A 22,533-nucleotide genomic window follows, 5' to 3' on the forward strand; every position below is an offset into this window, starting at 1 on the left:
CCCTGCTACAGATGAAACAGACATGAAGACATGTACATACACAAACAAGGGAAAAAGCACTCTAATGTGTTTCCGATGTGTGTTTTTACACCAGGGTCAGAGAGCAGAAAAAGGCCAGGGGTCCTGAGAGCCCACCGCCAGGCCCCACCCACAGCCCACTAAGCCTGTGAGCAATCCCCCCCCCCTCCCCTTCTTTTTCTTTTTCCTCTCCAAACTCTATCGCTACCTGCCCCTTCCATTCTCTCCTCTCCCTTTTTCGCTTGCCCTCTATCCTGTCTTCTCTCGAGTGGAAGAAGCTTCTCAGACGGAGGACAGGATAGGTGTCCATCATGGCAGCTCAGACAGACAGACTACTCGGGCCAGCCCAGGGATCTGGCTCGGACCCGCAGCACTGATCCTCCTCCGCAGTTCCACTGGGAGGCCATCGCATTAACCTCATGGCATTCTTTGCACTCTTCATGGGTATGTTTCCAAACGGGAGGAAGCGGCCGGCGACCGGATGTGGTGAAAGGCTTCAAGCTCGCTCGCCCACTCGCCAAAGGCATCTCTGACTTGCCGAACTCATGCAAAACCCGTTGCGTTTTGTACCCAAACACTGATCCATGAAAGGATAAGAAAACATAAACCAAAAAACTCACATCTTTGTTGCATTTGCATGCAAGTTCTTTCTTGGTTCTTTTCGCTTACTCCTCCTCTCCATCATGCCGAAGACCTCTAGAGGCGAACCATGCTGTTAACGCGGTATAATCACAATATCCACCAACCAGTCTGACTTCACATCGCTTACAAACCTACCAATCAGTCACCTGATCAAAAGGGGAGGAACCACTTGAATGTAAGAGGAGCGTTGTTTCCATGAGGGTGAGGGGGTGTGTGAATTAACGATGTCTTAATTTGTTACATGGACTTTGTATGGAGTTTGTTCTCTGAGGCGGCACTTTGCCCGCCCGCGTGGTGTCCGTGTTCGTTCGATTCAATGCATGTGTTTGAGCCGCGAGCTCCTGCATGCTTGCCAAACTGCTTTCGTGTCGTTTCTTTTGTATTTCTATGTGGAGTTGTGTCTCACTGTTCTCATCGACTTATCCTTGCCCTGCGTAATGTGAATTGTGTAAGGACAAATGACATATTTTGGGTGCTTTTTTTAAAAAACAACAACAAAGTTTATTTATTTAGGGGTCTTAATTATTTATTTCAGAGTGGTTAAGCTTGAGACTGGTTTCCCCCCTTGTGTGCTAAAATATGACATGTTGCGGTGGTTAAATGTCTCTGTTAGTTTGTTCTTTGCGTGAACCTCTAAATCCTAGCTGTGGTTTTGAGGAAAGAGTAACATACAGTAACATTGCCTTGACTTCTTCCTGACTCTGAGAGGTCTCTATGCTTGCTCTGTACAGGACACGGGTCCAGTACTTTCCCCGATACGGGGCATTGATCCCCATGTTAGCCCATACGGGCAATCAAATCCATATTTTGGACTATTGCATATTCCTGTATATAAACTGACGAGGTAAGGGGATACGAGGACCCTGAAACTTTTTTCATAAGAGGACTGTATTTAAGATTATAAATTATTTTACTCCCATAATGAGAACTTAACATAGAGACCTGGCTACACAGGACGGCTGTATTGCTTGTACATAATGTAGATATTACAAACTGAGTAATGTGCATGATATTTAAGACGCAGAAACAACAAAAAGAACATGTTAGTGGCTATGGACTGTGAGAGGATTTTAACGGCTTCACTTTAAAAGTATCCAGTATAGGTGTTACTGAAAAGAACATTTTGTTCAAGCATGCAAATGAAAAATCTAATGTTAGAATTAAATAAGTGGGAAAACAAAGTTAGCTGAAACAATGATCTTTCAGACGAAACATTTACACGTCGTGCTTTTGTTCCTTGGCTCGCAAAAATCAAACACTTTTTGCCAGTAGTGCCAATTATTATGAATGCTATTTTGCCTAATACTTTTTGTTGGAGGGGGAAAAAAACAACACCCAAAAGATATCAGTAAGATGCACAGAGGCAACACACAGACTATAAACAGTAGACAAGATAGTAATAGCTCAACAGTAGTTTGACTAGAGGACGACATTTGAAGATGCAATTGTTGAAATAATGGTGATGAAGATGCTGACAAAGATCATATAAATGTGAATGCATTGACCCAAAAAAAAAGGCAAGAAGAGGGTGCTACATTCTTTACAATGCGGTTGTGCTTCAGCAACATACTACCTTTACTTTCAACCATTTTCACCATCCTGTCAAACAGAATGTCTCCTTCCCACTCCCGACATATCATTTCACTCCTTTTTCTCGTCATCGTCACTGCCGTTATATAACACGTGCTTAAGCACTCTGGAAAGCTCTGTTTAGGAAGTGCCTGATCAATAACAGAAAAGTGCAAGTTCATATCAGGAAAAAAATATTGTATGTTCCCTGAATGGCTGCCAGTTACCTTTTTCTTTCTCCTAAATGGTGTGTTTAAAAAAAAAAAAAAAGATGACAGTGTTGGACTTGATTCGAGTTACGTGCACTCATTTTGAGGTTGGACTGAACGCTCATGATCATTTTTGCCCGCTCATGATCATTTTTGCCCGCTTGTGTGTGCACATTGTGCAGTATTAGAACCACGAAATCTCTGTCTTGGAATTAGAGCTTGTGTTTTCCTGCACAGGTTCACATGGAAATGCTCTCGTAGCATTATAGAAACGCACCTGTTTGACAAAAAGACGCTCCTGTACACTCGTTCCCATTCTCTCTCTCTTTCCTCTCACCCCATGTCTCGCACTCTCACGCACACAAGTGCACACAGTCAGAAACACAAGAAGGCCACAGTCTTTCTCTCTGTGCTTATGTCTTTGGGAACAGGTCAATCTCTCCCTTAGATTTTACTCAGGGTTGAAGAACAGGGAGATGATATGTGGAGTGTCACTAACTCATTGCTAAAACACAGCTTTGTGTTTCCCATATGATGGGGATACTCCGGTTTGTTTGTTTATGAATTAAGAGTCCTCTCATTTTCGAATGGGGTTGGTGACTGCCCCTCTCCCATTCATATTAGTCTCATTTTGTGAGGCAGTGAATGTGATCTGTTTGCTTGATCTAATCTGTAACGTGTGTCATTTTTTTTCTACAAGAAACGAAATACAAGTATTGAGTGATTTCTAATGGTCATTAACGCACAAGATATATACAAAAAAAAATATCAAAATGCTGTAAGTTACAGCCATGTGTTACCTTGATTGAAGCACTAGTAAGTCTAGTGTTATATATTAGATATATAAGATCTCTAAAATGTGCTCTCAATATCTTTCTCAAACAATCTCCTTCTGCATCACCACAACTCCTTTTAGATTCTCGAAACACACAAACCGCAACATCCTTGCACACAGACTGGCTAACATAGAGATGACTATGTGTTTATGGAGAGGATGTTGACTGGAAGAAGAACAAAAAAGTTACGTTTAAAAACAAAAACTAAAGTTAAGATATGAGTGAGACAGTTTCTGGCAGATGCGCGGAGATGGCCTCTGTTTCCCAATGGTGCGCCTGGAAAATGAATGGTACCTGTATAACCTTTTATGCCTTGTCTCTGAGGCGGCGTGCCCAAACACCACATTGCATGCTAGAATGGTAGACCCTCATAGATAAGCTAAGGCTCAAATCTGTCCACTCCCCCGTCTTCCCTCTGTCTCATCTCCTCCTGCTCTATTCCAACCTTGCCTGCTGTTGTGTTCTCCATGACGATCATTCCTCTTCTTTTGTAGCCTACTTTGACTTCCTATGTTCTACTTTTTGGTTTGCATGCACAAGCATCACAAAACGGTTGATGTTTTTAAGAGAATATTTTGTTGCTGAGGCCATGCAAAGTGTTTTGAATATTGCCCTTATATGTGGAAAATGTCCTCTGAATGCTTTACATAATTTCTGCTGTAAAATGAAATCAGAATAAAAAAAGAAAATTTGCACTTTAATGTGTCTTTGCCTGATATTTGTTAAGGATTTATGTTGCATTAGAGGTGAGAAACCTTTTTTCCTGTCAGGGGTCATTTAGTTCTAAAGTCTGCTGGGGCCACGCTAACAAAAGTCGAAGTAATGTATTGTGTGGTTCACTTACACGTCTCACACTGCACTCTCACAATTAATGAAATGCTACAAAAAAAACAAAAAACAAATGAGCAACCAGTGACTGTTAATAATTTATATACAGTAAATGTTATTGACATTCTAAGTAGAAAATGTACACATCAGAGAATCTCTATAGAGCTAGAATAATAATGATATGTGGTATTTTTTCTGGAATGCCTAATTTATGAATATTCGTTGGAGTAATGTGTTGCTTTTTAAATTCCTCATTACAAACAAAATCTGAGAATCACTGAACTAGTGATATTGATAGCAGCTGTTCCTTTATAAAACTGAACCTGAAAGTGCGACTGGTTCACATGCCCCATTAGCTTTTTGGAAAGACCTTGAGAACTATATACTGTACCACGCAAAACAAAATGCATACTAGATTACATTTGATTCACTCTCTTCGAAACAAAACATAAAAACTTGCATAGGCTACTGCGCTATTATTTTTATGTACTGTATTTTGTAGTAAAGTTCCATATCCATATGTGTACATATCTATAATCAACTTTTTAAATTGAAATTGATACTTTTTCAGGTCTCTTGATGTAATAACAAATCATAAATGTAGATTGATAATTGATATATATTTAGAATTTTTAAGGGATATCTCCAGGCTCTCAATCTCATTTGTAAGGGCTTCAAACAATAGTGTGTATTATGCACCATTTCATCACAGTAATCTGTCGAATGACTACGTGCTTATTTCCCCTTTAGATGTAAGAAATGTTTCCTATTCCATGTAAATGTTTTGAGCAATAGCCCACCCTAATGTGGAAGGGCCACAGGAAAATTACTGGGAAGCTTATGACGTCAATTCGCATTACCGTAAACTAGAATGTATGCGTTTGTCCTTGCGACTTCATCCAAATTATATAGGACAAGGTGACATTTTTAATCCATTTTAAAATCGTTTGTATTGTTTTTATTTATGCCAAAATCATCTGTCTGTCGTTAGTTTATTCATAATAGCACGTTTAATCCGTATTTACCTGATATCATGATTATAACTATCAACATTACGGTAATGACCGGAAATGACATCAAATCGCAGCTGATATAACGACGTGGGTTTTTCCGGTCTGGGATTTTGTGCCTCAGGACAGACCATTTTAGAGTAGGCTACAGACAACATTTTAAACGACAGATGTGTTTATTTTAGTATCGCGGGTTTTTTATATAAGTATATAAAGCGATGTTTGGCCGTTGCTCGTGTAAACTCGGAGCAGGAGCGTCCCGTGTGGCTGTCAAGCGCACCTTCGACTGAGAAAACAATGCAGGCCTGATAGCTCATGTTAGCATCTGTTACTCGCATAGCTACTCCAGTCAGTGGACCGCCGCAGTGAGGACTTGAGCCTTGGGCGACGCCGTTTTATGACTGCGCGAAAACACCCCACTCGGTATGTAACACAAACCTTCAAAACAACATTCCAGATTGCTGTAACAGTCTGTTTTAGTTATGTATTTTTTTCCTCGGCATATTTGAAAGCTTTTACCTAACGTCTCCTCCCTGAAGTTAAGCTAGTTGGTTAGCTTAACGAGTTCAGTATCCGAGCACTGTTGATTTGCTCAAAAATCCCCTCACGGCTCGACTGGGATAATACGCTTTGTGGTCAACAAAATGACCGTCGGACACATTTTTAACCGGTTGGTGATGATTATAGTCGTAACATTTGTGATCGTGGTAGGGCTTTAAGTCGGGCCCAGAATGACTGCAAAGTCGATGCATTATTCTGGAACGTCTGACGCCGTAAATGTGTCGTAACCACACAGTACCTACCAACGTTTTGAATTTTTTTGTTTTTTTGTTCAATCTGTGCTACCATTCTGATTTTATCATTCCATCACGTCAATTCAACCTATATTTGAACATTGCATGTCTGCAGCAGTGTGTATGTTGGATGTCATAGGCATGTCTAGCATTGATGCTTCTCATAATGTGCATTCATGTGGAAAAGAAAATTCCTACAGCAAATATCGATGATTGTCAGAATCCATCTTTTAATGGCACGTAGATTCGCAGTGGTTATTTTTCCGTGATCGGCAACTGGCCATTTAGCGTTATTTTTCCATGAATCGCGTGAGAAGTAAAAGTACAAATAATGCGCAGGTGAAAATGTACCAGCTCGTGGACGAAGGTGTTGCTTTATTCTTTCGCCTCACGGGTTCAAATACAGCCCAGTAACTTTTCATTTTATCTTTTTCAGTTTATTTTAATTTTAGTGCGTTTTACATATTTTTTTGCAGCCAATCGGGAAATTAACCATTTCGATGTACCTTGTGACAGATCCTGCAGACAGGAAATACAAATATACAGGACTGAACATTGCCCGAACGCCCACAGCTGGGATCGGGACCGGTTAAACCAAACACGGCAGCCTACACACCACGCCAAATAACCTATTCACGTTCACGCCCAACGTACTGTAATCACGATAAAAGAGCAGATTCACGGCAGGTCAATAATAACCAGTCAGAGCTGTTTACAGCAAAATAACCACTGAGGGTAACTCGATCGTTTTTTGTTTTCTTCAATTGTTGTTTATTTAAAATGGCATTTTTTGGTCATGTGGTGATGGAGCTTAATTATCATCTTGTGCATTTTACGGAGAAGATTATGCTAGGATTTAGGATTCACGCCCTCGTCTCATACTTTACCTCAGAACGTCATGTCGCCTTGACTAGTTTTTGAAATTCTATTCCTTTTTTTTTTTTTGACAATTTTATTATAACATGTGAGGTCATAGTTCCTAATCTGATTTTGTTTACATGTTGATTTATGTTTGCAACAAGATTGCATTGCATACGTAGTTGTAAAAGTCAGAATGTGATGTTGGGTTGTCAGATTTCACAGCTTTGGTTGTACATAGTCTGTCCAGTGGAGACACATTATGGTACTGTAAAGGGCAGCAAAGGCATTTAACTCATTCACTGCCTTTGACAAGTATACTTGTCAATTGTATTTTTTAGAGCGGTGCTAAATGGGGGCGAATCTGAGCATGCTCCACTGTAAATATCAAACTTGGAAACAACTTTACTGATGCCCAACCACCGGTAGATGACATCATTGCCCCATTTTATAGGAAATAAACACAGTTTCAGAGTCCATGGGAGAAATGGCTGTATTTTGGCAAACCTACATTTTTCTGCTGTCAATTATAAAAGAACGGGACGGGACAAAAAGTAGGGAGTCTATTCTGTTATTTGGTAGATTCGGTTTATATATAATTATTGAATGTAATATCACGTGAGTATTGGAAATGTAAAAATTTTCTATAATGACTGGCAGTGAATGAGTTTTAACTGGTTAGCACACTTGCCTCAGTCAGTTCTGAGTTTAGGATTTGAATCAGCTTTCCTGTGTGGCATTTGCATGCTCTCCCTGTGCTTTCACAAGTTTTTCCGTGGTACTCGGGGCTCCTCCTGCATTCCATAAAGATAGTTATTAGCCTCATGAAGACTCTAAAATGTCCATAGGTGTGAATGTGATTGCTGTGGTTGTTTGTCCTACAGTAGACTGGTGATCAAACCAAAGTGTGCCCTCACTCTTGCCCAAATTCAGCTGGGATTGGCTCTAGCTCACCTGTATGCTTAATGAGGACAGGCGCCATAGAAAGTGTGCGAGTGGGCCTTGTGCAAAACGCTGATCACTTTGGGATTTGTTTTGAATGTTTTTGGATGAAATTTTCCTCTAGAAAAAAAAAAAATCAGTTCCAGGCTAAAACAGGGCTTCATAATCGTAACAAATTGCTAATTACCAAATTGCGACTGTTTTAAGGTTCCACTATATTAGCCTTATTTTTGATTTACTGGTTGTTCTTGGTATTTGAGGGTCTGACATTTTGGGGTTGAACAGTGTGAACAAGATTAGGTTGTCATGAGTTTGGCATTCATTTGATTGTATAATGCAGTGGAATATTGAGTTAAGGGGTTACAAAAATCTATGTTTTGTTGAAAATGTGATCTCTCTTTCCCAGCTATGGCCTCACAGCTGCAAGTCTTCTCGCCTCCCTCCATCTCCTCCAGTGCCTTTTGCCGTGTCAAGAAGCTGAAGGTGGAGAACAATGTTTGGGATGTGTCCACTACTGAAGCGTACGGCTCCATAGCGGGCCAGTCGGCGTATACCTTCACCCCAGCCATGGCCGTCCCACCCTTTGCACCGTCCCTGGTCTTCCCCCCAACTGCGCCCGGATCTCGGGGTCAAGTGGTGGTTCGGGCAGCTGATAGCACCGGTAGTCTTCCTCGGGGTTCCAGTCGGCGTGTCGCCGAACACGCGACCTCCTCTTCCTACGCTCATGTCGAGGCGCCCTCGGAAACGAGAGGGCACCGGCACGGGCAGAAGCGAAAGATTGAGGAGACCAATGAGGGCAGTGGGAGCGGCTGTGGCAGTGTGCAAATTCTGGAGGAGCTCTCGGCGCCGGCGGCGACGTTCTCCACCCGTACGGGAGGCGGAGGTGGCGGCGGCACGGGCCAGTCCATACCTCACTCGGCGCCAACCACCAAAAGCAGCAGCTCCAACGGGGAAGGCGACTATCAGCTGGTGCAGCACGAGATCCTCTGCTCGGTGTCCTGCAGCTACGAAGTTTTGGAGTTCTTGGGGAGGGGCACCTTTGGACAAGTGGCCAAGTGCTGGAAGAGGGGAACTAATGAGATTGTGGCAATTAAGATTCTCAAGAACCATCCTTCATATGCTCGCCAGGGACAAATTGAGGTAACATCTCATCTCTTCTCTCATGATCTGCAAGCATGACAGGACACTCATTTTCCTTGAGCTGATTTGTTTTCTTGTTTTCTTTTTCCCAGGTGGGCATCCTGAACAGACTGAGTGCAGAGAATGCAGATGAGTACAACTTTGTGCGCTCCTATGAGTGCTTCCAGCACAAGGGTCATACATGCTTAGTTTTTGAGATGCTCGAGCAGAACCTGTATGACTTTCTCAAGCACAGCAAGTTCAGCCCGCTGCCTCTTCGGCACATTAGACCCATCCTACAACAGGTATGCATACCTTCTCCCATTCAAACCCTCATGCAAAAAAAAAAAAAAAAAGTTTGCAGCCAGACTAATGTTGATATGTTTAGGTGGCCACGGCACTGATGAAGCTCAAGAGCTTGGGATTGATTCATGCTGACCTCAAGCCTGAGAATATCATGCTGGTGGACCCCCTCAGGCAGCCGTACAGGGTAAAGGTCATCGACTTTGGCTCTGCAAGCCACGTTTCTAAGGCTGTGTGCTCAACATATTTGCAATCTCGCTACTACAGGTATTGCATGATGACACACCCTCACTTTGTAACGTCATCATTGTCGTCGCTCAAAACTTGTGCTTTGCTGTGCAGGGCTCCTGAGATCATTTTAGGCTTGCAGTTCTGTGAGGCTATTGACATGTGGTCTCTGGGATGTGTGATTGCTGAGCTTTTCTTGGGATGGCCTCTCTACCCTGGAGCCTCAGAATATGATCAGGTCAGTGCCACAATTCAACCTAACCAAATGTATTAACTTAAGTACAATACATATATATATTTTCACTCTTCCCAGATCCGCTACATTTCTCAGACTCAAGGCCTGCCAGCTGAGTACCTACTCAGTGCAGGCACGAAAACCAGCCGCTTTTTCAACAGAGGACCAGACTCGAGCTACCCACTTTGGAGACTTAAGGTCAATAAACCCACATCAATCATTCAGACAGTAATGTGGATTCTGAAAGCTGAGTGATAACATGATCATCTGTTTTGCAGACGCCATCAGAACACGAAATGGAAATGGGCATCAAATCTAAGGAAGCTAGGAAATATATCTTCAACTGTTTGGATGATATGATGCAGGTACCTTTTTTTTTTTTTTTTTTTTTTTTTTTTTTTTAATCTTATTATGGAAATCGCGTCATATGTCTACATTAAGAAGTGAATACAACATTGAGCTATAAAAATATTTTTTTCCCAGGTCAACCTTTCATCTCACTTGGAAGGGACAGACATGCTGGCTGAGAAAGCTGATAGGCGAGAGTTCATAGATCTCCTGAAGAGGATGCTCCGCCTCGACGCTGACAAGAGGATCACACCTACAAAGACACTGGGTCACCCTTTCGTTACAATGAGCCACCTCATGGATTATCCACACAGCTCTCAGTAAGTGTGCCAATAAGTATGGTAAACTCTGCAATTGAAACTGCCCTTCATTTTCAATGAAGCAACTTGTAAATAAATAATTGCCCATGAAACACCCCTTTTCATCTCCAAAATCGATACAATCCCATTTCATTGTGTACACATCGGCGAAAGAACCTGGACAACATATTTGCTGCATAGCCAGTGAAGGCGTGCTTGGAGTGGATACGATGTGTGTTTTGTTTTTATTCACTGGAGTGATCGATTTTAACAAAACACACATACCGGTACTCAAATGAATCTATCCTCACTATTTTCACTCATTTTGTCTAAAAAGAAAGAGAGAATATATCCCAATGTTTAAAAATAAGGGTGAAAACTAAGACATGGCTTTCTTCCACAAAATTAGTAAATAAGAGTTTTCTCCTACATTGTGTGCATTCAAGAGCATTTATTGATCAAGCAGCTTAGACATATTTTTAAGGTTGTCTGCCCCGACTTGTTTGGGGACCCTATTATAATAACAAATCCTCTTTTAACACACCCCACATACGAGGATTATCTTTTAAGACATAAGATAGTCGGGTGTTTGACATCCTTGGTTGTGAAGTTGCAAAACTGGGACAAAACTTCCCAATTGTCGTTGTTTGTACCAGACCTAAATGTGGGATTTCCAAAATTTGCTAAAAACCACAAGAAAATAAGCCTAAAATTCCAGAACTACAAATTAAGTTGCCAATGTTCGGACCATTAGAGAGGCACATTAAGCTTGAGAGAAGGTTTTTTTTGTATGTTGAATGGAACTTTAATAGAGGGAGAGGGACTCTTTTCATTTAACATTTTGAATGAAACAGTTTTTTTTTTTTTTTATCGTGGTTGGGGAGATAGATAATTGGCAATTTTTTTAAACTAGGCTAGGTAATATTTAACTCAACGTTAATATTTTTGTTCAGTGAAATTTTAGTTGGGTGGGTGTTTCAGTAAAATATTTTAAACAAACCGTTCTTCAAAATACATCTGTTGAATTGTCATGCTTTTTAATTACGGTATATAATTTGCATGGATGTCTGTTTTTTGAAAAAAAAAAAATGAATATAATACCCTTTTTTTTTTTTTTTTTTAAAGGGGCATGACGCAACTTGAGACTCAAATTGGAGTGTTAAAATAACCATATTTTTCACCCGCACGTTTTAAGAATTGTATAATGGACAGGAGGCACTACTGTGACACAATGACTGTTGCCTCTATTTTCTTGTAAAGTGAAATAATATTGGTGTGGTCGGGCCGGAAACTTAAACTTTTGCTCTGATCATGACGTCATGCTCATGATCCTGGCCATGCGCGTTGCTGGCGTCCATTCTGCGTTTCGCCAGAGGGGTCGCAAATTTGCAAAAACTCTGAATCATGCGTCATGGGCCTTTAAATTACTCTCAATTGCCGTTTAGTTTCCTTAATTTCCATGGAGAGGCTCTAATTTGAAGTATCTAAAAAAACAAAAATCCCCATCTTAACTGCCATGGAAAGAATTCTGAAGTGGAAATCTTCTGAAAAATTTCCGCCCCTTAGGAAATTTTCCACCATCGTGCCTACCATTACACTTTTTTCTTCTTATGGTGATAGTTTCTTGAAAGGTTCTCAAAGAAAATAAAATGTTGTTCCACAGCGTGAAGTCGTGCTTCCAGAACATGGAGATCTGCAAGCGCCGGAGCACCTATGACAGCAACAAATCCCTCTACTCCACCAATGCAGTCCCCAGTGCTGCAGCAGGAAACCTGACTGTTACCTTCAGTAGCCAACTCAACCAGCATAACCAGGCAAGCTCAACACCCGCTCTTCTTGCATCTTAAGTATCGTAAAAACGTATTAACTAGTGAATCTCCAACAGGTGCCTTCTGCAGGGGGAGCGGTGCCTTTACTAAATTATCAGCCGGCGTTGTACCAGCAGGCGACCATCAACATTCCTGGTCTGACTCAACAAAGTGTTCCTATTCCAACCCGTCCTGCTGGGCTGTGTAGCCAGGCAGAACCCTTCCAGCAGACTCTGATTGTTTGCCCACCTTCCACTATTCAAGGTAAGAGATTAGGATAGACCGATTATCGTCTGGGCCAATTACTGGTGCAACTGTGCTGATATTCTGCATTTTTAAATAATCTGACAGCTGTTGAAAGATGACATAAGAACTGTTTTAACATCGGGGAACTATTTATTTAAAATCAGATCCTTTAACTTTTTAAGACACACTGATGACCCTGAACTTATTGTTAGAAATTTCTTAGAATTGTAAAAGAACGATGTCTGTTTTCTAAGATTTAAAAAAAAAAAAAAAAAAAAAAAACTTCAACAGCTTGCAAATCTGAGACTTTCAAGATATTTCCACAAAGTTGTGAGTTGGGATTTTTATTTTAAAAAATGTTGACGCCATTATTTTTTCCTATTTTACTGAAAATGAACATCAGCTCCGAACATAGGTTATCAACTTCCTTGACTCATGATTGGTGTTGGTCCTGGGGGGAAAAAGGCGGAAGGGGGGACATATCAGTCTATCTCTATAAGAGATACAAATACAGTTGTGGATAGTGTATATTGATACCCTGACTATGCTAGTTGTGCTAGCCCAGCCATTGTGTTTTCCATTAAGTGTTAGCCTTAAGCTAACAGATTCATGGCAATGTTTTGGTTGGTTAAATACACAACACATAATTCTCTTTTTTTTTTCTTTTTTTTCTTTTTGTTTAGATTGACAGTAAACTTTACTTAGGAGTGGCAATAAACTGCTTGAAGCACTGTTTTTCAAACAATTGCTCGCAAACTGCTGATTTCTATAAAGTTTGCTGCAGTGCCCTCATGAAGTGCTCATAAATTAATTTTTTGTTCACAACCTTAGACCAAAAAAAAAAAACAAAAACAAAAAATGGCCGAGCAACGACTTGTATCTTGAAAAACTCATAACGTGGATTACTCAAAAGTCACGGCACAGCTGTATCCCAATTGTATTGTCCACATTATCTTCTGCATCGAGCATCATTTTGGGAAATATTGATCAGTATCATTCTGTGGAAATGATGTCCAGGGCTGCAGTCATCGAGCAAAAGCTCCAGTTTCCCTGTGAGGATGGAAAACTCGGTTCCCATCGTACCTCAGAACCAGCCTGCCCAGTCCTTGCAGATCCAGCCCAGCATGCTCACACAGGTAAGAATTTGTGGGCGTTTGCATGTTTGATGTCTGCTAATCCTCCGAGAAAATAAATCACACAATATTTGACTGTCAGCTTTTCTTGTTTGTTTTCAGTTGTGTTGGGTGGTTTGCTGGCATTTAAGTGCTGGTATGGCAGGTTTTGTGGTTTTATTTAAGAAAAGTCAGTTTGCTTTTCTTGCATCCAGAGTTGATAAATTGCTGCGTCATCATGTGTCACCCGCATTTCCCAAGGTTACATTTCATACATGACATGTTGGTTTCGTTTAATGCATCTTAACAAATTATTATGGTGTGAAGTAAGAAATATGGCTATGATTATTTCATTTATTTTTCAACTAATTACGCTTTGTATTTCCATAACTGATGTGACTGTCACGCAGGACTTTAGGCGTGTCCAGTCCTGAGCTTCGTTTGGCCACAAATCGGGTTTTCAGCTAAAAAAATAAAAATAAAAAAAATTGCAGTTTGCGTGTCCAGATGGTGCGTCCAGCTGGATTTATCTGCTCTCTAAATCACACGGCCACCTCAAAGGACATTTTCTTTTCTCACACTGCCTTCCCTCACATCTTCCAGGGTTCCTGTACACCCCTGATGGTAGCCACCCTGCACCCACCCCCATCAGGCATAGCCTCCCAGTATTCTCTACCAGTCGGGCTAGGTGCCGGGGTGGGTCGACCCACCCTCTTGGAGCACACAGCCACAGTGCTGGTAAAGAACCACAAAGAACGACGTGCACTTTCTTGCTACCAATAAGGCCTCGTCTCTCTCCTTATCCAACTTTGTTTTCGTTTGTTTGCTTTCCTCTCTGTCTCTGCATTACACATTGAATCTCAATCTTCCTAATTATCTATAGTGTACTCAAAATCCCACGATATTTGTATTGTAGTTTAGCTTATTTGTAGGAAAACTGCTGGTGGAGTCAAGTGCTCTGATGATCTTGCACCCTTGCTGACATTTTATTTGTGATTTTTAGATACATTGACTAAACACATTATCTCAAAGGACTCCTCTTCGTCCTCCTTTTTTTTTCTCCTCACATCATTCACACACTCTGACATTCTCTCCCCCATTCTTTCCCCATAGGTGTGCTTAGGGCATGGAGCGCATGTGTTGCTGAGTTGGTCTGCGCTTTGCTTGCAGCTTCTCATATCCTGTCCTCCTTTTTTGGTTTCAGCACAGGATGGTGCACCTCCAAATCTCCACAATTTCACTCTGACACTTTCTATTTCAGCCCCGCAACATATGGCATGCTGCAGACATACTGTTATCAGTTAACAAAACCCAACTAACATCTGTTTCTTCTTTAACAGGCACCGTGATTTGTTTTGTTTTTGTTGTACACATCCTGGTCTGTTTCCAGTGCTTCAGTGTTTGCGCTTTGCATGATTTTGCAGGGCAGTGCTTAAATAAAAAAAAAAAAAAAAAAAAAAAAAGTTATGGGAATGGCTTGGGAAAGGTTGCTCGCTTATGTTGTGCTTTGCCTGCAGCAGAGATTGGCTCTATTGCGTTAAGGAGTCTTTGGGTTTATTTCTCAGCATGGCCTAGCTTGCCTGACTTGTTCCAGCCATGGAATTCTGTCATTGATCCACTGATGTTACTGGGATTGAAACTTGACTCTCTGGGCTGTTTCTCCCAGCAGGCCTGGCCCACTGGAACGCAACAAATCCTCATCCCGTCGTCATGGCAGCAGGTCCCGGGCGTAGCCATCCACAGCTCTGCTCACCAGGCAAATATTGCGGAGTCACCGCGGGACTCCCATCACGCTGATGCCAACGCCCAGCAGGGACACAACTGGAGGTATGTCAAGCATAGCAGTCTTCCCAGTCGCATTAGTAAGGCACATGATCATTATTATAATGAACATCAATAACATCTGACTTTCTCGGGGGGGCACAAAACTGAACTCAGAAGGCAGGTGAGCCCTGATTGATTACCTGAGCAATGATGATGTGATGTAATTTTCAGTCGAGCAAGTGGCAAAATGGCCGCCCCCTAAGATTGATAAAAATGTTGTTTCTTACATTTATATTCCACACTAGGGGTGTGAATTGCCTAGTACCTGACGATTCGATTCGTATCACGATTCACAGGTCACGATTCGATTCGATACCGATTAATCCCGATACGAATGGTCACGATTCGATACCGATTAATCCCGATACGAATTTATAAGTCGATTGTTGCGATTTTTTTCCATTCAAATTTAGAAAATACTATCAGTAAATTTGTACATGTACACTGTAAGATTTGTATGAATATATTTATCTAAAACTTGAGGCTTATAACCGTGAGCCACTGTACATAAACAGTTTGCAATCTGTTTCACATTTGAACAGCATTAAAATAAAAATATTAAGGCTTAATGTGCCGTTCATATAACATTCTTCCATGCTCAAGGTGTGAATCCTAAAAAAAAAAAAAAAAAAGAAAAAAAAAATCGATTCTGCTGATTATTGAATCGATTCGAGAATCGCGCGATGTAGTATCGCGATATATCGCCGAATCGATTTTTTTTAACACCCCTATTCCACACACACAAAAATTTATTAGAATACTGTGTATTTTTTTGGAAGGTTAATTTTAAATGGAATTCAAATCTTAGTCTTGGTTTTAAGATGTAGGAACCCTGTACAAAATAATGCATTTTCCTCTAGATTGTTTATTCATTTTCTGATTTTTTATTTTTTTTTTCAAGGAAAATTTTCTTTACAATGGTCATTACAAATGAAAACATTTTCATTTGTAATGATTTTTTTAAATGTATTTAATTATTCATTTTTTTTTAACCTTGACAGGAGCACAGCACAAACCAAAACTCAACAGGAGAGGAAGAAGGTCAAAGCCAGGCGAGGAGAGAACAGAAATAGGTCAGTGACCAAGAAAGATTTATGGCTACAGATATTTATCGTCACACAAACGGACTCATGGTTCCATTAGAAGTAATAATTTACAGTTCTTACTAACTTAGCCACACTAACTCATTGTTTGGATGAACTGAATTTACTGTTTGGCACTTTTCGCATGAAGGAGCTCAGTGTTTGTTTTCACTGCGTCTGTTTAGGGGTATCACGACCACTTCGTTGCTCGGCACCAATGGTGTGACGTCGTCCAGCCTGATGGCCACCTTGTCGCAGCCCATCGTCATCTCTGACACCCCCAGCCCGGCGGTCAGCATCATAACAATCCACAGCGACACCGACACAGAGGATGAGCGCAAGTTTCACCCTGCCAAGTGCGTATCTGACACAAAAAAAAAATTTTACCCAGCAAAATGTGGATGTTGAAGTAAATCCATTTGTCTTTGGTTTACAGTGTTACTTTGGGCCAGCGCACAAATGTTATCAGCTGTGTGACTGTGCACGACTCCGACTCGTCCACCGCCAGCCCCCTGACTCCACGTCCACGCACACTTCACGCAACCAGCACCGTTTCCTCTCGACAGGCCAAGTCTCTGGCAGTGGTGGCGCCTTCAGTCAAAATTCAGGCACCGGAGAGAGGAGCAGCTTCACGTAGCCGCCCAGAAACTGGTGAGAAGCGTACTCGTCCCACAGCCATCGTTCATGGCGGCTGTTTTGGAATTGGAAGTGGCAGTAGTTAACACACATTACTTTTTTTTTTTTTTTCTTTTAAATAACCCTAGTGAACTACATGAAACCCAAGAGAATGTCTCATCAGCAGCCAAGTAGTTCGGGGGAGAGCCTGGAGCGACACGGACTGATGCTCAGCCAGTCACGCCCCTTAAACCTCAGCCAGGTGAGGCCGCTGTTATGTTGAGCCAGCAAATATTAACACATATATACAGTTTACTCACAAATTCACCTACAGTAATTTCCTGCTATTTATGGTGGATTGGGACCAAACCTTGGTGGAAAGAGCAAAAAAGTGCGAGTAATTAGTAAGGGTGTCACGATTTCGATTTTTTATCGAAATCGATCGAAATTACGTCACGATTTCGAGCATCGAAATAGAAGAGAGGACACACGATTCGATGCCCCCCCCCCGCGCCCGCCGCCACCGCCGCCACCGCCACCTCCCAGGAAAGCAAATGAGACGCAGCCATTCAGCTACTAGCTAACGGCACTTGTTAGCTGACTTCTCCTGCAGTCATGATGGCAAGCGCGGACAGACACAGCAATGGTGCTTCAAGCCGCTCCCGCTTCTCTCGTCACCAGTTTGGAAACATTTTGCGTTCCCGGTGAGTTATGTCGACAACGTTCACGTTGTCGATAAAAAGACCACAGTTGCAAGATATGCTATGTGCGCGTACTGTACTCGGCCACGGTGTTACGCCCGGCTCGTCAAGGGGAAGGGAAGTAACACAATAACAGAAAATATAGAGTAGATAAACACGGGTCGACTTTAACATCTGAGTAGTTTTAATTGAAATTTCAGGCAGGGGTTTGACAAGGGAGTGAAAGTGGAAGGTGAACAAATAATAACCGCATTTGACAGAACTGACAGAACGGAGGAGAAACAATAACTAATAGGGGTATAATACACGGATACACAATAGCGTCGCGCTGGCACAGTCGTCCAATCGGAGTGTCGCGCTGGCACAGTCGTCCAATCGGAGTGTCGCGCTGGCACAGTCGTCCAATCGGAGTGTCGCGCTGGCACAGTCCTCCAATCGGAGTGTCGCGCTGGCACAGTCCTCCAATCAGAGTGTCGCGCTGGCGCATTCAAACTGAATGGCCCGAGCCGCCAGCCGTAACAACGGGAAACACGACAAACATGACGGGACATTTACGCAGGCATCACAAAGATTTAGATTTATCAAATTCAACTAGAAGTGGGAAAACAACGGTCCAACCAACTATTTCATCCTCATTTACAGTGAAACTTCCACACACTTCAGCTCGCGCGAAACGCCAGATCCATAGGTCTATTTATAGCAGCAGACCTGCAGCCTTGGAAAACGCTGGATTCAAACATTTAATTAGTGTACTTGAACCACGCTACAGTATGCCCAGCAACTGTAAATGTTGGGATATAGTTTGTTCAGGCTGTATTTGTTCCATGACTTTGGATACAATATATTTTTTGTTGTTGTTGCACATTGCACATTATTTTAAGAGGAACGCACAGCACACTGTTGTAACCAAAAACAGTCAATAGATGGCAGGCACCCACTGTGACTTTTTGTTTTTGTTTTTTTATTTTTTATTTTACACTTCAGTAAGAACAAGACGGTTAACTTTATATTGTAAATAAATTCTTTGAATTTGATCATTCCTGCCTAATGTCAATTATCATATATTACATAAATTTACACAAAAATAATATGGAAATTGCATCACCTATATGTAGCCGATCTTTTGAAATAAGATTTACTGTACAATGAATAGAACCAATGATCATAGACTAGCCTTAGCCTACAGAAGCATATGCCTCTGTGTTATAAAGTGGGGGAGCGGAGAAAAAAAAAAAAAAAAAAATCGAAAAAAAAATCGAATCGTGACCCCAAAATCGAAATTTAAATCGAATCGTGGAGTTGGCGAATCGTGACACCCCTAGTAATTAGCCAGGTTTACATGCAGCTTTGTGTTCTGATTCGAATGAAAGCGAATGACCAACCGGAATAAAAATACTCCAATTTGAAGCTACTCTACTTTGGGTGTTTCAGAAAAAGGCCAAACCACAAATAAGGGAAAATTTTCAATTAATAGCTCGGCAAAGTATCCACCGAAAAAGTCAAGCAGGTGAATTTGTAAATAGTGAACCGTGGATATGCGGAGGGGATCTGCTGCTGTTGACTTTGAACAGTTCTGTGCTGGTCTAATGTGAAAATATTGCTTTGGCGCCATCTGCTGGCATCGCGGTGCCTAGCAACTGAGTTACTGCCATCTTGTGGTAAGCTTTTGGATGGCTGTATTAGTGAAAGTGCTTTTTTGTAAAGAACTGATCCAATTATTTATTTATTTTTTTTTATTTATTTTTTTTATTAAACAATCCTTCAAAAATGTCCAAGGCAAACATTGAGCAATTGCCCGACTGGTGAACACTTCATGGAAACTTCAGGTACAGTGAGGCCTCTAAAGGCCCGTCTCGTCGCAATTAAAAACTTGCTGTGCAACGTAGCCGTCATCAATCACCAATTGCTTGAATTCTTGCACAAATTTGTTGGCCGTTAGTTTTACGTAAATGTATTAATTATGTGAACACCTCATGGCCCGAGGGGAGAATGACGAGGATGCTACAGAGAAGACACATATCTATTATCTATCAATTTACACACATAGACACATACGGTAGAGGTAACTCTTAGCCAATCGGATGCCAGGAAGATGCTAAGGTAATAGCCAATGGCAGAGCAGCTGTAAGTATGTTGCGTTCAGTAAACTCCGGGAGCTGCGATTAGCAGCCCATTCTGTATTTTTATCAATATTTAACAGTTGAGGCGTTTCGTAACTTGAAAGGGACGTTCATAAGTAGAGGTACCACTGTACTGGAGAGGGAAAAAATAATTCCAATTTTTTTTTGTGTCATTTCCATATAAATGTATCTATCAAATAAATATTTTCTTTAACTTACAATTTAGCCATTTTTTAAAAATCATTTTGGAGTTTTAAAAGTCCAAAATACATTTTAGACTAAGGCTTGTACGGCTGCAGATTTTTTGTAGTCTACAGTAATGTGATGACATTTGAGTCAAAGTCAATGCGCAGTATAGTGGTGCCCAACTTTTTTTTTTTTTTTGCACCACACTTTATTTTATTTTTTTTTAAGCTCAATTTTGTTCACTCGACGATTCAACATGTCATCATGCTTTCAATCATAGCAGAGCATACGCTGACAAACATTTTGTATGCGCCGTTCAGGTCCAGCCCCTGGTGTCTTCATCTCAGGAGCGTCCAGGGGCGCCCCACAGTGACTCATCGTTGCGTCGGCAGCAGACCTTCCCCGCGGCCGCTTCGGCCCCGCACTACAACTTCCCCGAGGTGCCGGCGCTGGCCTCCGTGTCGGCGGCGGGGCCAGCCGGCCTGTACACCTACCCGGCCTCCACCGCCCTCTCATCCGCCTCTCAGGTCATGGAGCAGCTGCTTGGCCGAGGCCACGGCGGGCACGGACACTCGGGACACTCGCCCTCTGCCTATGCAGCCACGTACGCCTCTTCTTCCTCATCCTCCCGGAGAGACTCGGCCGGCCGCAAGGAGTCTGTCAGCAGCCTGCTGCACGGCCTGCCGGCGGTCTACCAGCAGCAGTTCGCCACCGCCTCCCCTTACGTGAGTGTGACGCCGCGGGCCGAGGCGTACGGCGCCTACCAGTTGAGCCCCCGACGCCTCACGCAGTACCCCTACCTATAAGGTAGCGCCACCGAGGGACGACTGTCACGTATCCGATTGCTGCTTTTCATCACAAGGCTTGTCCTTTTATTTTCCATTTTGAAAATAGAATCCGACGCCCTTATTTTATCCACTTCCTGTTTGGCGTTCATTGTTTCTTTGTGTGAAGAGAGTGTGCTCCTGTCACAAGCTACGATGACACTTTTAGGCCAACTTCCTGTGCTAGTGGAGGACTAGCTGACACTAATCCAGCGAGTCCCTGTGTTTTAGCTAACCCAACAATAACTGTACTTGACCCTCGTCTGTTAACTCACATTGTCTTTTGCTATGTTTAACTTAAGTTTAGTCTCTGTATGGTGGGAAGACGAAAACAATGGCGTTGGGGTTGAAGCTGCGAAAGGTGGCCCAATGTGATGGCTCAATGTTAATTTAAGTGCACGTGTGATCGTGTGTTCATGTTGTGACAGTGTTTTAGGCCAGATGAACCATGCAATAGTTGTGGGGGGTTTTTTTGTTTTTTTGTTTTGTTTTTTTGCTTTCCTTTTTAACTGTATTTATGAAGTCCCGATAAGTGAGATCGTCATGTTGACAAATGACATGGAAAGCTTTTTTTGGTTTTATTGTTTCTGAAAGGAAATGACCCCGTTTCTCTTTAAAAGATAAAACAAATCCTGAGTGTCATAAGCACACCTGTTAAACGCAATATCCGCTAGCCACTGTTATGTAGGACCTCTTAGTGGATTTAAGTAAAGGCCAGTTTTTATGAAAAAGGAAGAAGGAAAAAAAAAGTCTGAGGATGTTTGCTTGCTGCAGTACCCATTGACTGGCTAATATTGGCATATAATCTTTTGGTTGATTACTTCATGTTGTATAAGAAGCTCTTGTGTGAATGAGTGACAACAAACAAAAAAAAAGAATCCAGCCAAAATGTTGCAGAAGAGAGATGTTTTCCTTCAGGTGACTGCAGTGAAGTCTTATGGTATCTGTGGGTTCTCAAAGCTTTTTAGTCGATCCTTCCCTGCATTGTGTTTGCATCGTTTTGTGTTGTAATGTCTGAGTATTTAACTGTAATTTGACCTTATCCTAGTAGTTAAAGATGCTACTCTGTAGAACTAATTCAGGGAAATGTTTCTGCTCAATAATCCACCATCACTGTTTGCAATAAAACTACCACAAACACAACCGGGTCTTGTCATGTCATTTCATTTCACATTACCTAATCCAAAAGAACTGTTTGCTGATCATGCAACTTCCTGAGGTCGGTTATGAATGAACCTCATGTGAGTCTAGTTGAACCAATACAGCATTTCATAGGGCTGTCCAGAACGAGCATTTGACAAAGTGGGCGGACATTTAGCATTGTTTCTGTTTATCACTTCACTGGAAAACTTTTTTTTTTTTTTTTTTTTAATTACTGCTAACGCAATGCACATTCATAAAAAGGTCTGTGTAAATAGTAATACAACTTGGGTTTATTATGGCAATGATCCACTTTTACTTTGCATGTTATTGGTGTTATTAAACTACTTCATGTGAGAAATATAACTTGCTGCATTAAAGATCATCAACCAGTGGATGAGTTGGCATTCCAGTGAACGTGAATTTTAATTAGGGATTTTTCATACCACTTCTGACCAATACCAGTACAAGTACTCAACTCCTGAGTAGTCACCGATGCGTTACCAAATACCGATACTGCTTGTACCGTAGATTAGGGATGGGCGAGTACCGATGCTAGCCTAATTTTAAGGTATCTGTCCTCATGATGGTGGCCGATATGATTAAGTTCTAGAATAGAAAATTGCCATTACTTTCA

The 22,533-nt window shown here is 41.7% G+C and overlaps 1 protein-coding gene and 1 pseudogene across 5 annotated transcripts in view; both read left to right on the plus strand.

Moving 5' to 3' along the window:
* LOC144023612 (calmodulin-binding transcription activator 1-like) overlaps positions 1 to 3,975 on the plus strand; it is a 76,410-nt pseudogene extending 72,435 nt beyond the window's left edge. Inside the window, exon 21 of the transcript XR_013284579.1 lies at positions 95 to 3,975. The product of XR_013284579.1 is annotated as a calmodulin-binding transcription activator 1-like (transcript). The remainder of the gene's footprint in view (positions 1 to 94) is intronic.
* A 1,229-nt stretch (positions 3,976 to 5,204) lies between these two features.
* hipk1b (homeodomain interacting protein kinase 1b) lies at positions 5,205 to 21,899 on the plus strand. 4 transcript variants are annotated; one of them, XM_077529394.1, is made up of 18 exons: positions 5,205 to 5,535; positions 8,113 to 8,846; positions 8,939 to 9,130; positions 9,214 to 9,395; positions 9,471 to 9,594; positions 9,670 to 9,789; positions 9,870 to 9,956; positions 10,075 to 10,259; positions 11,902 to 12,052; positions 12,124 to 12,310; positions 13,310 to 13,428; positions 14,008 to 14,142; positions 15,071 to 15,231; positions 16,230 to 16,301; positions 16,496 to 16,666; positions 16,747 to 16,961; positions 17,075 to 17,187; positions 20,253 to 21,899. In XM_077529394.1, the coding sequence occupies exons 2-18, from the start codon at positions 8,115 to 8,117 to the stop codon at positions 20,736 to 20,738; spliced, it is 3,432 nt and encodes a 1,143-aa protein (XP_077385520.1). In that variant the 5' UTR covers positions 5,205 to 5,535; positions 8,113 to 8,114; the 3' UTR covers positions 20,739 to 21,899. The 4 variants fall into 4 exon arrangements, with proteins under 4 accessions (XP_077385520.1, XP_077385521.1, XP_077385522.1 ...); XM_077529395.1 differs by having other exon boundaries at positions 15,074 to 15,231; XM_077529396.1 differs by lacking the exon at positions 14,008 to 14,142.
* Positions 21,900 to 22,533: the final 634 nt, after the last annotated feature.

The sequence above is a fragment of the Festucalex cinctus genome, chromosome 8 (genome assembly GCF_051991245.1).
Source record: "Festucalex cinctus isolate MCC-2025b chromosome 8, RoL_Fcin_1.0, whole genome shotgun sequence".
Lineage (NCBI taxonomy): Eukaryota > Metazoa > Chordata > Actinopteri > Syngnathiformes > Syngnathidae > Festucalex > Festucalex cinctus.